This window comes from Leptonychotes weddellii, chromosome 15 (genome assembly GCF_054177405.1).
Source record: "Leptonychotes weddellii isolate Sample4059 chromosome 15, ASM5417740v2, whole genome shotgun sequence".
In the NCBI taxonomy this organism is placed as follows: domain Eukaryota; kingdom Metazoa; phylum Chordata; class Mammalia; order Carnivora; family Phocidae; genus Leptonychotes; species Leptonychotes weddellii.
Window position 1 is genome coordinate 4836882 of NC_138383.1, and position 17837 is coordinate 4854718.

A 17837-nucleotide genomic window follows, 5' to 3' on the forward strand; every position below is an offset into this window, starting at 1 on the left:
TATTTATTAAAGATTTTATTTATTTATTTGAGAGAGAGAGAATGAGAGAGCACATGAGAGGGGGGAGGGTCAGAGGGAGAAGCAGGCTCCCCGCTGAGCAGGGAGCCCGACGCGGGACTTGATCCCGGGACTCCAGGATCATGACCCGAGCCGAAGGCAGTTGCCTAACCGACTGAGCCACCCAGGCGCCCCTTATTTATTTTTTTTTTAAATTCTATTTATTTGACAGAGAGATAGCAAGAGCAGGAACACAAGCAGGGGCAGTGGGAGAGGGAGAAGCAGGCTTCCTGCCGAGCAGGGAGCCCGATGTGGGACTCGATCCCAGGACCCTGGGATCATGACCTGAGCCGAAGGCAGACGCTTAACGACTGAGCCACCCAGGCGCCCCACCAACAGATATGTTTTTAAAAGGCAGATATTACGTGCAACACAAAAACATTTTTCTCTTTAACATCAGGTCTAAGCCATTACGCTCTACTTCCCTCCAAGTCTTGATTTCTTTCTTTGTTCTCTTTCTTAGTCTCCTTCCCCTCTTCCCAAGATAATGCAAGTGTCCTGTCATTATACAATGAAAAAAGGAGAGATGTAGAGAATATGTTTTTTTCTTCTATATTGGGCTACATTTGATAAATACCTTTTACATTTATCTGTCTCATTAGGTCATCAACTGGTATCAAGAGCAGTCTGTTACCAGGTAGTAATGACTTATTGAAAAACCATCTTTGAGTTCTTTCATCCGCAAATTTTGCTCTCAGGTCTCTTGTAGACTCTCATCCTGGGTTGATAACCCATTTTTGCTTCCGTTTGCATTTCTGTGGAAAATTGTAACATTAAATGATAATGCTTGAAAGCCCTTTGTTGATGGCCAGTGTCCTAGCAAATGCTGCATCATCAGTCTCCCTAGTGGGGCCACATACTTCAGACTATAATGCCCTGCGGAGACCAGTTAATATAAAATAATTTGGAGCTATTTTTACAAAGTTGAAACCTAGGTTTATGACCCTGTGCTTCCTTTTTTCTTTCTAAGGTATTAACTATCTATGATAAATTACTAAGACATAATGATGTTCAGGGATCTAAAAAAAAACAAGGTATTTGAAACGGGAAAGGTAACTTACTGGATAGTTTAGTGGAAAGCACTTAACACCCAGGATGTTATAAGTTCCATGTGTGTTATAATTAGCCCCTAGATATCCTTCAGCCAGCTTCCACACTTAGTAACTTTTTTTTTAAGTTTTATTTAAGTAATCTCTACAACCCATGTGGGGTTTGAACTCAGGACCCCAAGATCAAGAGTCCCATGCTCCTCTGACAGAGCCAGCCAGGCGTCCCCATACTTAGTAACTTTCTACTTGGTGACTAGAAACTTTATCTACTGCCAAGACAGGAGATGTTGGTATTTAAAAACCTAAAGGTGGGGGCACCTGGGTGGCTCAGTCCATCAAGTGTCCGACTCGATTTCTGCTCAGCTCATGATCTCAGGGTGGTGAGATTCAGCCCTGAGTCGTGCTCAGTGGGTGGGATCTGCTTGAGATTCTCTCTTCCTCTCCCTCTGCCCCTCCTCTTGCCCTCTCTCTCTTCTCTCTCTCTCAAATAAATCTTTAAAAACAAAAAACCCCTAATGGTGAATGCAGATAGGTGAGCTAGTCTATTTAGCAATAACGATCTTAATTTATGGTGATGGCATTTGGGAATCTCCTGAAAATAAGCACCAGAGGAGGAGAAGATGGTTTAATGAAGACCTTTATCAGGATGCCTGGGTGGCTCAGTCAGTTAAGCCTCCGACTTTTGGTTTTGGCTCAGGTCATGATCTCGGGGTCCTGGGATTGAACCTGCCTCAGGCTTTGTGCTCAGCTAGGGGCCTGCTTGAGATTCTTTCTCTTCTCTCCCTGCTTGCACACTCTCTCTCTCTCAAATAAATAAATAAATCTTTAAAACATCTTTAAAAAAAATGAAGACCTTTTTCTCCATCCTTCCATCACTGTTCTAGGCCTCTTCTCCCTTCCTCCCTCTCCTTCCCTCTCCTCCCCTCTCCTTCCCTCTCCTCCCCTCTCCTTCTCTCCCTCTCTCTGGCTGTTACAGTAGCTTGTTAACAGGCTTTCCTGCCTCCATTTTCAGTCTCCCTAGGCCATTCTACTCACCTCCACCAAGGTGTTTCCAAAATGCAAATGTTTTTGACTTATCCCTGCTGAAATCCTGCGGGCTAGAGTCCGGTCTCCTTAGCATCCACACAGGGCCCTTTGGGATCTGAGCTCTGCCCTCACTGCTTATCATCCATCCTGTCTGACATGTGCGCTGTGACTCACGAATACACCTTCAGTCTGTCGGCTTCTCACGCCTCCGCTGCCGCCCTCCGGTCTGGACCGCTGTCCTTGCTTGCCGGGACTCCTGCAGAACCAACTAGGGTGGCCTTCCTGTGCCACTGTCGCCGTCCAGCTTTCTTCGCACAGCAGTCAGAGATCACACCCCCTCCCATCCTCAACTCCTCCCCCAGTGGCTCTCCTGTCACCCTTAGAATGAAGTCCAGACTCCTGCATGGTCTGGCGCCCGCTGGCTATCTGACCCCTCGCTCTCCTCCTCATTCGCTGCGTTTTCCAAGCGGGTAACTGGCTAGCCCTCTGCGTGGCACACTCTGCCCCCATATCTCTGCATGTTCCGTGCTCCCTTCCTCGGTACACGTTCCAGCTTGCGGTGAGGCCATCGTTCCCAGCCCTATTATTCTCTCTCCTGGTCTTTTTCTTTTTTTTAAGATTTATTTATTAGGGGCGCCTGGGTGGCTCAGTCGTTAAGCGTCTGCCTTCGGCTCAGGTCATGATCCCAGGGTCCTGGGATCGAGCCCCGCATCGGGCTCCCTGCTCCGCGGGAAGCCTGCTTGTCCCTCTCCCACTCCCCCTGCTTGTGTTCCCTCTCTCGCTGTGTCTCTCTCTGTCAAATAAATAAATAAAATCTTAAAAAAAAAAATAAGATTTGGGGCGCCTGGGTGGCTCAGTTGGTTAAGCGACTGCCTTCGGCTCAGGTCATGATCCTGGAGTTCCGGGATCGAGTCCCACGTCGGGCTCCCTGCTCAGCAGGGAGTCTGCCTCTCTCTCTGACCCTCCCCCCTCTCATGCTCTCTATCTCGTTCTCTCTCTCAAATAAATAAAATCTTAAAAAAAAATAATAAGATTTATTTATTAGAGAGAGTGTGCACGAATGGAGTGAGGGGCAGAAGGAGAGAATCCTCAAACAGACTCCCCACCGAGCAGGAACCCCGATGCAGGGCTCGATCCTACGACCCATGAGATCACCACCTGAGCTGACACCAAGAGTCAGACGTTCAACCAACTGAGCCACCCAGGCGCCCCTCTTTTTGTTTGTTTGTTTTTTTAAGTAGGCTCCACGCCCAATATTGGGCTTGAACTCTTAATCCTGAAATCAAGAGTTGCCTACTCTCCCAACTGAGCCAACCAGGTACCCCATCTCTTGGTCTTTTTCTGGCACATTGGCCTGAAGAGTCTGCCAGCCTTTGGCATTGTGTTGTCTCTCCTGGATCGGTCTTCATCCACTTGGTCCAGGTCCTCCACTTTGGGACCCCAAGGACAGGGCCTGACCCAGAGGAGGCCTTGGCATTTGTTGAAAGAAGGATGTTAACCTTTGACCTCCTTATTTGCTGTAGACTTTTCCCCAAGCCTCTCGTCTTTATTTTGGTGTTGGATTTTCTTTTTTGAACCTTGAGATTTTCTGTGGACCTGTTGGTGTTACTTTTGCCTTTTGGCATATTTTTGGCTTATTTTCCCTTTAGCTTCACATTTTTTGTATACGTGTCATTCTGAGATCTATTGAGAATTTATTTTGGTACACTAGATGAAGTGTTGGTTTAGATGCATCTCTACTCCCTCCAACTGCTGCCTAATTATTGTATCATGAAGTGCTTTTCTTAAACAGTAGAACTTTTTTATTTTTCAGAAACAAGAGTTGAAATAAAAGAGTCTGTTCGTGGCCAAGATATTTTCATTATACAGACAATACCCAGGTAAGAGTTAGCACTACTTTATGTATCCCTTTTCCTCTAAAAATCTTAGTGATGCAAGTCACTATGTTATCATATAAACAACAATTGAGTTTTCTTTCACTATAAATGTGTTTGCATGTTCAACTGAATGCTTACCAAAATCCAGTTGTAGGCTTTTAACATTCCTACCCTGTTTGTCACATTGTACTATTGATCTTCCTCTCCAAGCTTAAACCACTCAAGGGGAAAAATACCTTCCTTACCTCCGTATGCACTGAACCTAGTCCATGTCTGCTCCTCTCTGCTAAAAAGCTTTTTGTTGTTAAATACAATGCATAACTGCTGCCGATTTGTACCCATCAAGACAGTTTTTCACTTTATTTATGTTCAGTTAGTCAGCGTATAGTACATTATTAGCTTTTGATTGCACTGTATTTTTTTTTTTTTTTTGCACAGTGGCCCATTTCTAGCTGTCTATTGTAGATAGCATCTGCCACCCCTTCCCTTAGGGGAAATCCTAGCCTACCTGAGGGTGACCTTCCCTGTGGGATTATCTCCTCTCATCCCCTCCCAGGGAATGGGGTAATTAGGCTATGTGTGTCTTTGAAAAATGCAGACCTTCATGTCTTGGTTAATTTAGATTCCTGAGACTGTCAATAATAAGAATGGCGCCAAACGCCAGCAGTGTGCACCCACTTACATGTATCATCTTTCATCCTTAAACCACATCGGGCTTGGAAGCTATTCTGAGCCTCATTGACAATGTGACTTGTAATAAGAAACATATTTGGGGGAACCTGGCTGGCTCAGTCGGTAGAGCATGCAGCTCTTGATCGCAAGGTTGTGAGTTTGATCCCCACTTTGGGTGTGGAGCCTACTTAAAATGTAAATAATTAATTAATTAATTTTTTTTAAAAAAGATTTTATTTATTTATTTGAGAGAGAGAATGAGAGACAGAGAGCACGAGCGGGAAGACGGTCAGAGGGAGAAGCAGACCCCCCGCTGAGCAGGGAGCCCGATGTGGGACTTGATCCCGGGACTCCAGGATCATGACCTGAGCCGAAGGCAGTCGCTTAACCAACTGAGCCACCCAGGCGCCCATTTAATTAATTAATTTAAAGAGACGCCTGGGTGGCTCAGTTGTTAGGCGTCTGCCTTTTGCTCGGTTCATGGTCCCAGGGTCCTGGGATCAAGCCCTGAATCGGGCTCCCTGCTCAGTGGGAGGCCTGCTTCTCCCTCTCCCGCTCCCCCTGCTTGTGTTCCCTCTCTCTCTGTGTCTCTGTCAAATAAGTAAATAAAATCTTTAATTAAAGGGCGCCTGGGTGGCTCAGTTGTTGAGCAACTGCCTTCGGCTCAGGTCATGGTCCCAGAGTCCTGGGATCGAGCCCCACATCTTGCTCCCTGCTCGGCAGGGAGCCTGCTTGTCCCTCTCCCACTCCCCCTGCTTGTGTTCCCTCTCTCGCTGTGTCTCTCTCTGTCAAATAAATAAATAAAATCTTTAAAAAAAAATCTTTAATTAAAAATAAATAAAAAAGAGAGAAAGAAATATATATTTGGTCTTCCTTTCCTGGTGCTGAGTTCCTAAAACCCTTGGAATTTCCTAAGGGGTAAGAGCAATAAAGGTGTCTTTTGTATTTAACAAGCCCCCTTTCAACCACACCTGAGGTGGTTTTTGGAAAGCACCTAGATAAGCTGAGATGGGGGCTATTCGCCAGGGGAACCAACAGCCCGTTAGAGTTGGAACTTTCAGCCCCTCCCTTCCCCTGGGGGGGTGGGGTGAATCAGTCATCAGTAGCCTATACGGAGGTGCCTGCAGCAAAAACCTGCAGGCGTCCTATTTGTCTTAGCGGTGATCAGGAAGATTCCAGGAAACGAAATTGCCTTTGTAGTATTGATAGATAGGGCGCAGTGTTGATGGCTACTCCTCTGTCGCCCGCTAGTCCTCCAGCAATTTGGGTTTTGTGCTGGTTGCCTCCTGGTCATGGCATTCTTCTTGCCTAGTGCTCTGCTCGATGCTGCACCTTGGGAAGGAGGAGGAGACCTGTGGGTCTTTCCCGGGAGTAAAATGCTGCGTAGTGAGGGCCCTGGGACACCCCTCGAGGCTGCCCTCTGGTGTTGTGCCTGTCACCCTGGCTTTTGTCCTTGGCGAAGGGTAAGGCTGCATTGTCCTCATTGCCATTGCTGCGGCCGCCGCCCCGATAGCTCTGATGCTGGGGCTCACCTTCCGAAACCACTCAGAGCTTGCAGCCTATTTCTTGTGACCACTCCATTGAAGGTACATCTTTGATTGCTGAGGGTGGAATTGAAGTATTTGGAAATGGCAAAAAGCCATTCAGAAGGAAGTGATTTTGTTGCATGAGTGAAATGTGTGATACTCGAGGAGCTTTCAGTTATACTGAGCAAGGAAAGTAAAATGGATATGAAGCTTACCAAGTGTTTCTTGAAGGACAATTTCCCTGTTTATGTTACAAGCTCCAGTGTGTTGGTGTAACGTAAGAAGGGTCACTAAAAGCACATTTACAACTTATTTGTTGCAGATGATTAATTCTTGGGGTCGGGGGTGGGGGAAATCCTACCCCATCACCGTATCGTTGTGACTTCCATCTATGGTGTTGGCCTCGCTTTGCAGTCCCGCTCTGTTCAGTTGATGTATATAGACCGTGTCTGTTTTCTTACATTTGTCTTTGTCTATCAAAAATGACAGAGCAGTAAGGGTCGAATGTAATATAGGATGTGCTTATCTTAGGGGAAAGAAAAAACGAGTCAGTTGGTAAACAATTAAGATTGTCCTACTTAGATACAAAGGCCACAAGAACTAGCCAGGATGTACTTGGAACAGTCTTAGGGAACAGATAAACAAAGTAGAGGCTGCCAGCCAACTTTTCTTCACCCTGCTAGCCCACAGATTAACTGCCTGGTGTCCAATTTGTCTAGGGTCTGGCAGTGAATGGGGAAAGCCAATGTGACAAAGGCTCTTTTGTCGCCTTCCTGACCAAAGGGGTGGGGCATGGGAGGCTTTCCTTAGCCTTGGGCTGGAGGATGTTGAATGCCTTGGCATAGGTCATTAGGAAAAGGAACAAGTAGAAAATGAAACCTCATGGCAGAAATTAGTAATTAATGGAAGGAAAGTTACGCTGAAATCAAGGCCCTTCCGAAATTGTTCATCTTGTTACGTTAACATCTTACTATCTGGGCCCACCTTGTGGTGTGCTATCGAAACCTCATTGTAGCCTATGGTTGTGTGTTATAAATGCTGTCACAAGGCCAGCTAAAAGCCCACCACCTGGACAGATACTCTTCCAGAATCTATTAAATTAACTTCAACTCTGAGTATATTGTTGCATTGACATCTGATGTAAGAAACCACGGCCAGGGGGCGCCTGGGTGGCTCAGTCGTTAAGAGTCTGCCTTCGGCTCAGGTCATGGTCCCGGGGTCCTGGGATCGAGCCCCACATCGGGCTCCCTGCTCCGCGGGAAGCCTGCTTCTCCCTCTCCCACTCCCCCTGCTTGTGTTCCCTCTCACGCTGTGTCTCTCTGTCAAATGAATAAATAAAATCTTAAAAAAGGAAGCCACGGACGGTGGAACTTTTATGCTGCCACATGCTATCACACCAGTGGAAGGTTAAGAAAGCTCTGATTGTATTTCTAACATTGACCGACAGTCTGTATGCAGAAGAGGATTTCGGCTATAGTGTATATGATGCCCGGTGTTCGGTCTAGATGTGGACTCCTGAGTTATTTACACACTATCCTTCAAGGACTGTGTAGCCTTCCAGCTGAACATTCAGAACCCACAGGCATCAGTTTTGATGGGGGAACGGATGGGGGAAGGGACGCTCTCCCCTCTGTGGAATCAAGTATGAAAGCCTTTGGGAGGCAGAATATTGAGTTAGATGTGCTCCTTCTTGGGACAGATGATTACCACAGGGTGGTCCAGTGTGGGTCTCTGGCATTTTCTTGAGATGTCATCAGCCTTGTTTGCCATTTTATCTTCACCACCTAACACTGTGCCTGATTCATGTTGCTCAATAAATATTTGTTGAATGTATGAATGAACTAACATTGATCAAGTATAATGAATTCCCAAGTACCTTGAAAGTGTTTGGTAAGTGTTTTGTCCTGATTTTACCAAACGATTGTGTGTCCTCTAACCTTTTGATGCCAGACTTGGGACATTATTAATTTGGGAGGATGAGGAGGAAAATGCTCCAATATATTTCAGAGGAAGGAAACAACTGGAAAATAGTGTAACCTGTCAGCAGTCCGAAAGGAATGTTGTAGTTGTCTTGAAGTCAAATCCTGAATCAATTATATCTACCCTCTGGGAGAAACGCTTTTATGACAGAACCCTGAAATACTTAAAAAATTCCAAATTACAAAGGTGAGGTTGGGAGTTCTCTAAGTTGAATGTGGACGTGGAAAACACCGTCAGAGGACAACGATGTCTCCAGTGTCTCACTCCCAGATGTACTAAGGATGGGCGCCCTTGGAGAGAGAGGCAAACAAACTGGGAGACTGGGAGGATATGGTCTCTCTGTCCTTCAGGCTAAAAAGCAATCTCATGATGAATATTTCATTTAACTACTTAAGCATTATGAAGTCTCTGCTATGTTGATGGCAAGCTTTCCATTTTGCTCCAAATGAGGGCAGCCTCACTGCTATATATGGACAATTCAAGAACTGACACCTGAGAGTCTACTCCTCACATAGAAACTACATGGGAAATGATCCTCTTTCTCAGGAAGGCAAGGGAGATACACTCCTGACCCAAAAGAGGGGGTGTTTGAGGACTCTTGGATAATCCAAGGAGGAGTGGGAAGAGGCTAGAGAGGGAAGGTTGAGCATTGGAAGAGTATCCGAAGGACTTCAAGACGCTCACCATTTTTTTTTTTTCCTGTCTTTGGAGGATAGGGGAAAGTGATCTGAACTGGGTTACGAGGCCCCCGGGCAGGGTACCTCACCACAGCCATTGAGCTCACTTCCCTGGCTGTGAGAGTCTGTTCCAAGCTCAGGCTGAGGCATCTGCCAGGCCCCGTCCCCAAGGGCCGGTCCACTGCATCTCCTACCCAGTCCGCCCTCAGGAGCAACGAGCTGCATTCTCTGAAAACTCACCTCTTTTGAAACTCAGGGAGGATCCTGTTAGGGCCACTTTTGGCTCTAGTCCCAGACCTTTCCAGGCAACGTGGGGTAGAGTGACGCAAGGCACTCAGCTCCTGAGGGCCCCACTGATGAGCTTCCCTCCACCCTAAGGTTCTTGCCTTTTTTAAGGGCAGAGCCCACCTTAGGCTCGATCAGTCGTGGCAAGGGGTAGCAATCCACATTCCTTAAAATCGGAAGTAGCCTTTCCTTTGAATATCTTCCAGATTCATATTTCTTTCTTTGTCTCTCTGGGTAATCTTTGTCGGGCATCTGTGTATCTTCAGAAAAAAGGAATGAGGAGATTTTTGAAAACTTGGATCCAAGACCTCCCCATCCTGCCCCCTACCCTCTACCCTGTGAAGAACAAAGAGAACAAATCCTTTCTGGCCCTGGCAGCTCAACAGCAGGGCAGTGGGTTTCCCTTGGCATCCATAGGAAGCGAGGGGCTGGTGTGCTGGCCTGAGCCTACGGTCCCTGGGACAGGCCCAAGGTGTTGGCTCACCCTGGCCGCCAGCTGACATCTGCTTCATGTGCCACCCCAGTGACCATGTCACCGACAGAAGATCCAGGCAAAGGTGAGCGTGGATAACTGGGCACTGGATTTACGTGACTGCAGATGCAAACCACGGCTCAAAAGAAGAGCTAATAAGCTTTCCCCGGATTGGTGAGGTGCCGTCATCAGCTAGTGTGATGACAAAATGTCCATGATGCCCATCTTGGCAGCCCAGGTTGAAATGCTGCCATTTCAATGAACCTGACCCCAAAATACAAATTTTTCCTGTTTCAGAGATGTGAATACAGCTGTGATGGAGCTGCTGATCATGGCCTACGCACTGAAGACTGCCTGTGCCAGGAACATTATCGGAGTCATCCCTTACTTCCCCTACAGCAAGCAAAGCAAGATGAGGAAGAGGGGTTCCATTGTGTGCAAGCTCCTGGCATCCATGCTGGCGAAAGCAGGTGAGTGTGGACACAGGCCCCGGGGTTCCCGCCCTGTCATTTAGGACTCTTTGTGCACGAGATTAGGCCCTACCTCAGAGAGCTAATGTGGGATCTCTGTTTTCTTTAAGTGTTGTTCACTAATTGCTTTCTTCCTGTTTACTTTTGATAGTTCTGGTTAGGGATATGTGAGCCAAGGTATAAACTCTTAGTTTTCCTTTCCTCTTTGTCTTACTTGACAGTGACGTTGTCTCTTCTCTAATCCTGGGCTTTTTCATCATTCTGTGCCATCTCCTCTTCTCATGAAAACTTTAGCCGCGATCCTGGCGTCTGTATGGGATCTTTTGAGCTGCAGGTGTAGATTTACCTATTTGCCTTGGTTATTAGCTAGATTCTATTTATGTACATAATATTAAAGCTGGGTTTTTCTTTTACTGCTTCTCCAGTTTATATAATCCTCCTTTTCCTCCCTCTCTGACCGTCTTTCTGTATAGCAGCCCATTCTCATTGCTTTTATTCTGTGTTTTTATAGCGGTAACATACTTTCTGGCCTATGAGTCCAATGTAATAACACTTGATAGCAGTTGGGATTTTATTTGCCTGGCATGTTTACTTAAAAACTTTAATATACATTCAAGTCCTGAGAAACATTTGGATTCCATTTTCTCTAAAAATGTGTAGTGTTTGGGGAGGAATGGGTAATACTGGTTCTTTGTTCTAGAATGGTTGCAGTGACCTTTGTCCATTTGCAATGTTTTTATATATGTACCTTTTATTTGTTCAGCACGACTGATTATAAGAGTATGTCTTTATTGTTGTTCTATAAGAGTACTCCTTCACTCATTCTTTTATGATGTTTAGAAATTGTTCCAAACTCTTCGATATGGATTTTTCTTCTAATACGTCTATTACTTTGCTTTTGTGTTCTTATTCCTTCCGCTCCAGCCACAGGCCTTTAACATTTCTTCCTAGATTCTTTAATCAAGGCCTTACTATTGTTTACATCCATTACTTCTTCAGTGTTTATTAATTCCATATTAATATTTTTGCTTTTGCCTGATTTTTCTTAATTTTCAGGACTAAGCTAGTTATGATAGTAGGGGAGAGCACTTTTTTCTCTGCTTTAGCTCTCTGTCCATGTGGAAGGTTATAGGCTCTTTTACCTGAGGCTTGACAACATTCTTTAGTTCATTGAGTGTTGTTAAGGTTACCAATGAAGTCTGTAACTAATGTGCTTGTTCACAATATATTCCCTGCTCTCAATCTTCGGTTAGGAAACAGGAGTGGGCGTCTAATTTGTGTCCACTGTAGCCATTAACTTGTAGGGGTGAACTTTGTAATTTTTTGTTTTAAAATTTCAGGTTTAACTCACATTATCACTATGGATCTTCATCAAAAGGAAATACAAGGCTTTTTCAGCTTTCCCGTGGACAACCTTAGAGCCTCACCTTTCCTGCTTCAGTATATCCAGGAAGAAGTGAGGAGCCACCAGCAAACACCCCATTGTCCTCAAAAGAGACCCTATGTAGTTTTTTTCTGGTATCAGATTTCAATATTGAAAGGCACATCAGATGATCTTCCCCTTAAGTCTCAATGCCTGAGGCAGCCAGATAGGGTCAGCATGTAGGCATGGAGGATCATTTTTTTAAAGCCATTAAAAATGGATTTCCTTCTAAGTATCTTTAGCAATTTGCTTATGTTGTCTTAAATGAAGGTGTTAAGAAGTAATTATTTTTTATCTTCTTGAAGTAGCAGTACTTTTGCAATGATGTTAATTGTTAAGTGTTAAATTTTAAACGTGTCCATGAAATTCTAGTGTTATTTGCTTGCTAGTATGGATCATTGTTATGAGAGGAAAAAGTGTCATACCAGCACCCAGGTGTTAGTTTGTGATAACTTCTCAGTATTTTCTTATTTTTCCTTCAAATCTAGATTCCGAATTACAGGAATGCAGTCATTGTGGCTAAGTCTCCTGATGCTGCCAAAAGGTAAGGAAGTTGGACATTCATAAAAATTCCTTTCGGGAGCTTCTCAAGTCAAAATGAGCTGTTTTGGAACTCAGGGTCTGTTGTCACATTGCCTGGAAAAACTCATTGGCTCCAGCTTCCCCCATGTTATTGTCCTGTTCCCCACCAGGGCTTATCGCCATTCTCCAAACAATACAAGGCGGTCCCTGAGTTACTCGGTTTTCCTGTGGGAGAAAAGGAAGTTCTTCCTTCAGGTTCTCAGGAAAAGGACAGCGGAGGGCTATGAGCGTTTTTTAGGCAGTAGTTTTTTAAGAGATCTTTTTGAACAAAGTTCCATCTTCTGAAGATGAGTGTTACAATATTGGACAAAGGGTAGAACCGAAATTATCTAGAATCAGATGCTGGCCCATGTCTCCTGTGCCTCACTGTTCCTCTTGAGGCATTTACATTCTGGTCTGGGCCTCATCTTCTGATTTGTCTAAATCATTTGCGTGTCCCTAAAAGTTTGAATTATGTTTTCATTTGATGATTAATAGTGATGAGATGGCAACACTTGGGTTTTCTTCCCGTGAATTTCCCCGTTTCTTGTCTTTCTCGTAGGGCCCAGTCATACGCTGAGAGACTCCGTCTGGGGTTAGCTGTGATTCACGGTGAAGCCCAGTGTACAGAGCTGGACATGGATGACGGTCGCCATTCTCCCCCGATGGTCAAAAATGCTACTGTCCACCCGGGTCTGGAGTTGCCGTGTAAGATGAGCTCTGTTATTTCACTTGCAAATTGAAGAAAGTTTTGAGTAATATGAATGGTTAGGAGTTAATACATATATGAATGTATGCTATTTTGGTTTTTTTTTTTAATTTATTTTATTTTTTTAAAGATTTTTTTTTAATTTTTAAATTTTAATTTTTTTAAAGATTTTTATTTATTTATTAGAAAGAGAGAGCACTGAGCTGGGAGGAGCGGGAGAAGCAGGTTCCCCTCGAGCAAGGAGCTCCATGCAGGGCTTGATCCCAGGATCCTGGGATCATGACCTGAGCTGAAGGCGGATGCTTAACCGACTGAGCCACCCAGGCTCCCCTAAAGATTTTTATTTTTAAGTTATCTCTATACCCAACGTGGGGCTTGAACTTACAGCCCTGAGATCAGGAGTCACATGCCCTTCCGACTGAGCCAGCCAGGCACCCCATCTTGGTTTTTTTAGATAATTGAATGGTATTACATTGATTTCCCCTTTTGTAAAAGGAGGTGGCATTACAGTCACAGACTGTGCAAGGACAATTGAACTAATCTGGGTAGCACTTAGCATTCAGAGAGTATGAAGTAATTTTAGCTTTAGTGAAAAAATTGTAGGTGTGAAATCTTAAGCTTTTATATTTTGGTAAGGTGGGCGATAGCAGCCGTTGATTATACACCAGGCTTTGGTGATCCAGGTAACTTCTAACACTTATTTTAGTAATACAACCCTTTGACCTGATCCCTAAGTTGTTATTTTTTTTTTAAAGATTTTATTTATTTATTTGAGAGAGAGAGAGAAGGGGGAGGGGCAGAGGGAAAGGGAGAAGCAGACTCCCCGCTGAGCAGGGACCCCAGTGTGGGGCTCGATCCTGGGACTGAGATCATGACCTGAGCTGAAGGCAGATGCTTCACCGACTGAGCCACCCAGGTGCCCCCTGACTAAATTGTTATTAATCCAGGAGTGTGGAGGCTATTTATTTCCATGGATTTTGAGTGGTAATAACTGGCATTCTATACTGGAAGATAACAGTATATTTTTTAGAGGAAGGAGATTATTTCTTTTTAAAATCTGTATCTATTTGCCATAGCTCAGAAACATACAGAGATTAACGGGGGGGGCGGGGAATACCAGCATGGTTATACCCCAGACAGGCTACTTCAGACAGGCTCCTGTCTAAGGTGTAAACTTTGGAGGTTTTTTATACAAGAGAAACAAGTAATAAACTCTTTTAATTTAAATTTTTGGTATTGTAGCATTTTATTTTATTTGAGGATTTCATAATTAAAGTTCTTGACTAGGCAATATATTCCCATATTTCAAAATTTAAGAAGTATAAAATTCTTTATAGTAAAAAACTTTCCTACCCCACCTAAACTTTTCTTTCCCCCTGCCCCACAACCAGCTACTCTGATACCCAGTGTAGTTGGTCTCTTATATCCATTTAGAGGCTCTATGCATATGCAGGCAAATAATGTATTTCTCTTTGTCTCATTTTCACACAGCAGGAGTATATTAAACCACATTGTTTTACCCCTTGCTTTTCTCATTCAAGAGCTCCTTCCCCATCAATCTGTACAGCTCTCTCAGTCTTTTACAGTTTCGTGAGTGTTCTATTTTATGGATAGACAAAAATTTTCTTAATCAGTCCCCTGTTGACGAACATGTGAGTTTTTCCAGTCTTTGGCTATGAAAAAGCGCCAATAATAAACATCTTTTGAGCCCTTCTGTGTCCAGAGTTTTCTAAGCTCTTTAGTAGATCTTCAGACTTCACACAATCTTGTAGGTACTTGTGTTATCCCTCATTCTGCCAGTGAGGCAACTGAGCACAGCCGGGAGCTGGTGGAGCTGGGGTTTGGAACGAAGCTTTTTCTTTTGAACAAACTGCAGTCTTAGAGAAAAGTTGAAAGAATAATACAGAATTCCTCTCTACTCTTCAGAGGCCCCAGATTTAACATTTATATACATACTCTTTTCTTCTGAACCATTTGAGATGAGTTGTGGACATAATGTCCTGTATTCCTAAATGCTTCAGTAAATATTTCAAAAAACAGATACTCTCTTACATAACCACAGTGTAATTATCAGACTCAGGAAACTGACATTGTTACAATACTATTACCTAATCTGCAGACCGTATTCATATTTTACCAGTTGTCCCACTGTATCCTTTAGAGCAAAGGAAAATCATTTCTTTCTGGCCTGGAACCCAATAAAAATCACACATCGGACTCAGTTGACCTTTCTCTTTAGTCTCATATAATCTGGAACGGCTCCTCTGTTCTTGGTCTCTTATGACCTTGATTTTTTTTTTTTTATTCTTATGTTAATCCCCATACATTACATCATTAGTTTTAGATGAAGTGTTCCATGATTCATTGTTTGTGCATAACACCCAGTGCTCCATGCAGAATGTGCCCTCCTCAATACCCACCACCAGGCTAACCCATCCTCCCACCCCCCTCCCGATATTTTTTTTTTTTAAAGATTTTATTTATTTGACAGAGAGATAGCGAGAGCAGGAACACAAGCAGGGGGAGTGAGAGAGGGAGTAGCAGGCTTCCCGCCAAGCAGGGAACCTGATGTGGGGCTCGATCCCAGGACCCTAGGATCGTGACCTGAGCTGAAGGCAGATGCTTAATGACTGAGCCACCCAGGCACCCCATGACCTTGATATTTTTGAAGAATACAGGCCAGTTTTTCTATAGAATATCTCTTTATTGAGGCTTATTTCTCATATTAGGTTGAATCAGTTATTACTATGATTGTGATCAAGTGGTGATGTTTCCAATTCCACTTCTTCCCTATTCATTCACTTATATCAGAGTGGATTCATAGAATGTTAATTTATTCAGGGTGTTCTAATCCAATGCTATTTATTGTAATGTTCATATTGTCTTAGACTTGGCCAGAGGGAGCCTCTTCAAGCCCCTCTCTGTGTTCTTTTGACATGTTCGTATCATTTTTTGATACTTCCTGGTCCAACTAGATGTTCCATATTTATCTTGTACTTTCTTAGCTGTGGAATCATCATTTCAACGAGCAGCCCCAGTTCCTTTAGTGGAAAGTGGTATTTACAAACCAAGATGTGGGCTTTGGAGTATGCACTCAGTCACCACACGTTAGTCCCTATGACTCACCTTGACTTATGTTCTTTCGTAAGTGACTCAGTGTACTTACAGGATAAAAACCGAGAAATAAAATTACTGGGTCAAAGGTTATTTTGATAGATATTGCCAAATTAGTGTAATATTTTATATGGTGGTGTACAGCAGTGTGTTCCCTCATAGACCTGTTAGTGTGTTTACATTACAACTTTTACAGTTGCCATAGGATCATTCTCTGATTCCTTCTTACAGATTTGGGCAAGGGAATGCTTTAAAAAAATGCTAGTTTTGTGTAATTGTACTTTCCAAATTAAATATGCTTTGTATTTATGTATCAGTTACGCTTCCAGTATGTTATAATAGTTTACTTCATAGTAATGAGGATGAGGGGCGCCTGGATGGCTCATTCAGTTAAGCATCCGCCTTCAGCTCAGGTCATGATCTCAGGGTCCTGAGATCCAGCCCTGCATCGGGCTCCCTGCTCAGCGGGGAGCCTGCTTCTCCTTCTCCCTCTGCCCCTCCCCCTGCTTGTGCGTGCGCTCGCTCACTCTCAAATAAGTAAATAAAATCTTTTAAAAAATAGTAATGAGGATGAGGAGGTGCCTGGGTGGCTCAGTCGGTTAAGTGACTGACTTAGTTTTGGTTCAGGTCATGATCTTTTTTTTTATAATTTTTTTTTAAGATTTTATTTATTTATTCATGAGAGAGAGAGAGAGGCAGAGGGAGAAGCAGGCTCCCAAGGAGCAGGGAGCCCGATGCGGGACTCGATCCCAGGACGCTGGGATCATGACCTGAGCCGAAGGCAGACGCTTAACCATCTGAGCCACCCAGGCGCCCTCAGGTCATGATCTTAAGGTCGTGGGATCAAGCTCCCAGTTGGGCTCCCAGCTCAGCACAGAATCTGCTTGAGATTCTCTTTCCCTCTGCCCCTCCCCCTGCTTGCCCGCACGCATGCACTCTCTCTCAAATAAAATAAAATAGTAATGAGGTTGAAGATACTGGAGTGCTAGGACAAGACCAAAAGTATTCACTCTCAGAATCTTTGGTTTTGTGTCGTCCCGCCCCCCCCGCCCCGAGGATATTTCACAATGTTTGAAGGCGTTCTGGTCTCTCCACCCAGCTGGAGGGAGGGTACCACGGGCATCTTGTGTAGAGCCAGAGAAGCCACGGAATGTCCTTTGAGTGTAACAAATAGTTCTCTAGGCCAGAATGTCGGTAGTGCTAAAGTTGAGAAATTAAAAGTGAAGTTGTATAAATTTTTCTGTTCTGTAAGATAGAATTCATTCCATCCTGATGGCAAGGGCATCTGATGAACTTGAAAGGATTATATGTCAGTGGTTCTCTAAACACTGCTCTGTGCTTGCCACAGTGGTGAAAATTAAGAGTTTGGATCGCAAAAAGAGAAAGTCACCTTTTTTGGCTTGATTTTCCTGGCTTGATAATTTTACAAATGAAGATGTGGTTTTCACCACTAAAGTGAAAACAGACATTAGCTCCTCTTTTTTTTTTTTTTTTAATTTTTTTTATTCTTATGTTAATCCCCATACATTACATCATTAGTTTTAGATGTAGTGTTCCATGATTCATTGTTTGTGCATAACACCCAGTGCTCCAGAATGTGCCCTCCTCAATACCCATCACCAGGCTAACCCATCCTCCCACCCCCCTCCCCTCTAGAACCCTCCGTTTGTTTTTCAGAGTCCATCGTCTCTCATGGTTCGTCTACCCCTCCGATTTCCCCCCCTTCATTCTTCCCTTCCTGCTACCTTCTTCTTCTTCTTTTTTTTTTTTCTTAACATATATTGCATTATTTGTTTCAGAGGTACAGATTCAACAGTCTTGCACAATTCACAGCACTTACCAGAGCATATACCCTCCCCAGTGTCTATCACCCAGTCACCCCATCCCTCCCACCCCACCCCCCACTCCAGCAACCCTCAGTTTGTTTCCTGCGATTAAG

The 17837-nt window shown here is 44.1% G+C and overlaps 1 protein-coding gene and 1 long non-coding RNA gene across 4 annotated transcripts in view; both read left to right on the forward strand.

The window, feature by feature from the left end:
• The window catches only part of PRPSAP1 (phosphoribosyl pyrophosphate synthetase associated protein 1), a 30585-nt gene that overhangs the window by 5242 nt on the left and 7506 nt on the right, over positions 1-17837 (forward strand). For all 3 annotated transcript variants that reach the window (XM_081804436.1, XM_006728047.3, XM_031037165.2), the window contains 5 exons: positions 3946-4012; positions 9919-10091; positions 11432-11547; positions 12003-12058; positions 12638-12783. In XM_081804436.1, coding sequence (XP_081660562.1) covers positions 3946-4012; positions 9919-10091; positions 11432-11547; positions 12003-12058; positions 12638-12783 — 558 coding nt within the window. The remainder of the gene's footprint in view (positions 1-3945; positions 4013-9918; positions 10092-11431; positions 11548-12002; positions 12059-12637; positions 12784-17837) is intronic.
• Positions 12802-17263, forward strand: LOC145717273 (uncharacterized). The gene is made up of 2 exons (XR_014140378.1): positions 12802-16525; positions 16719-17263. It is a non-coding gene; the product is annotated as an uncharacterized LOC145717273 (long non-coding RNA).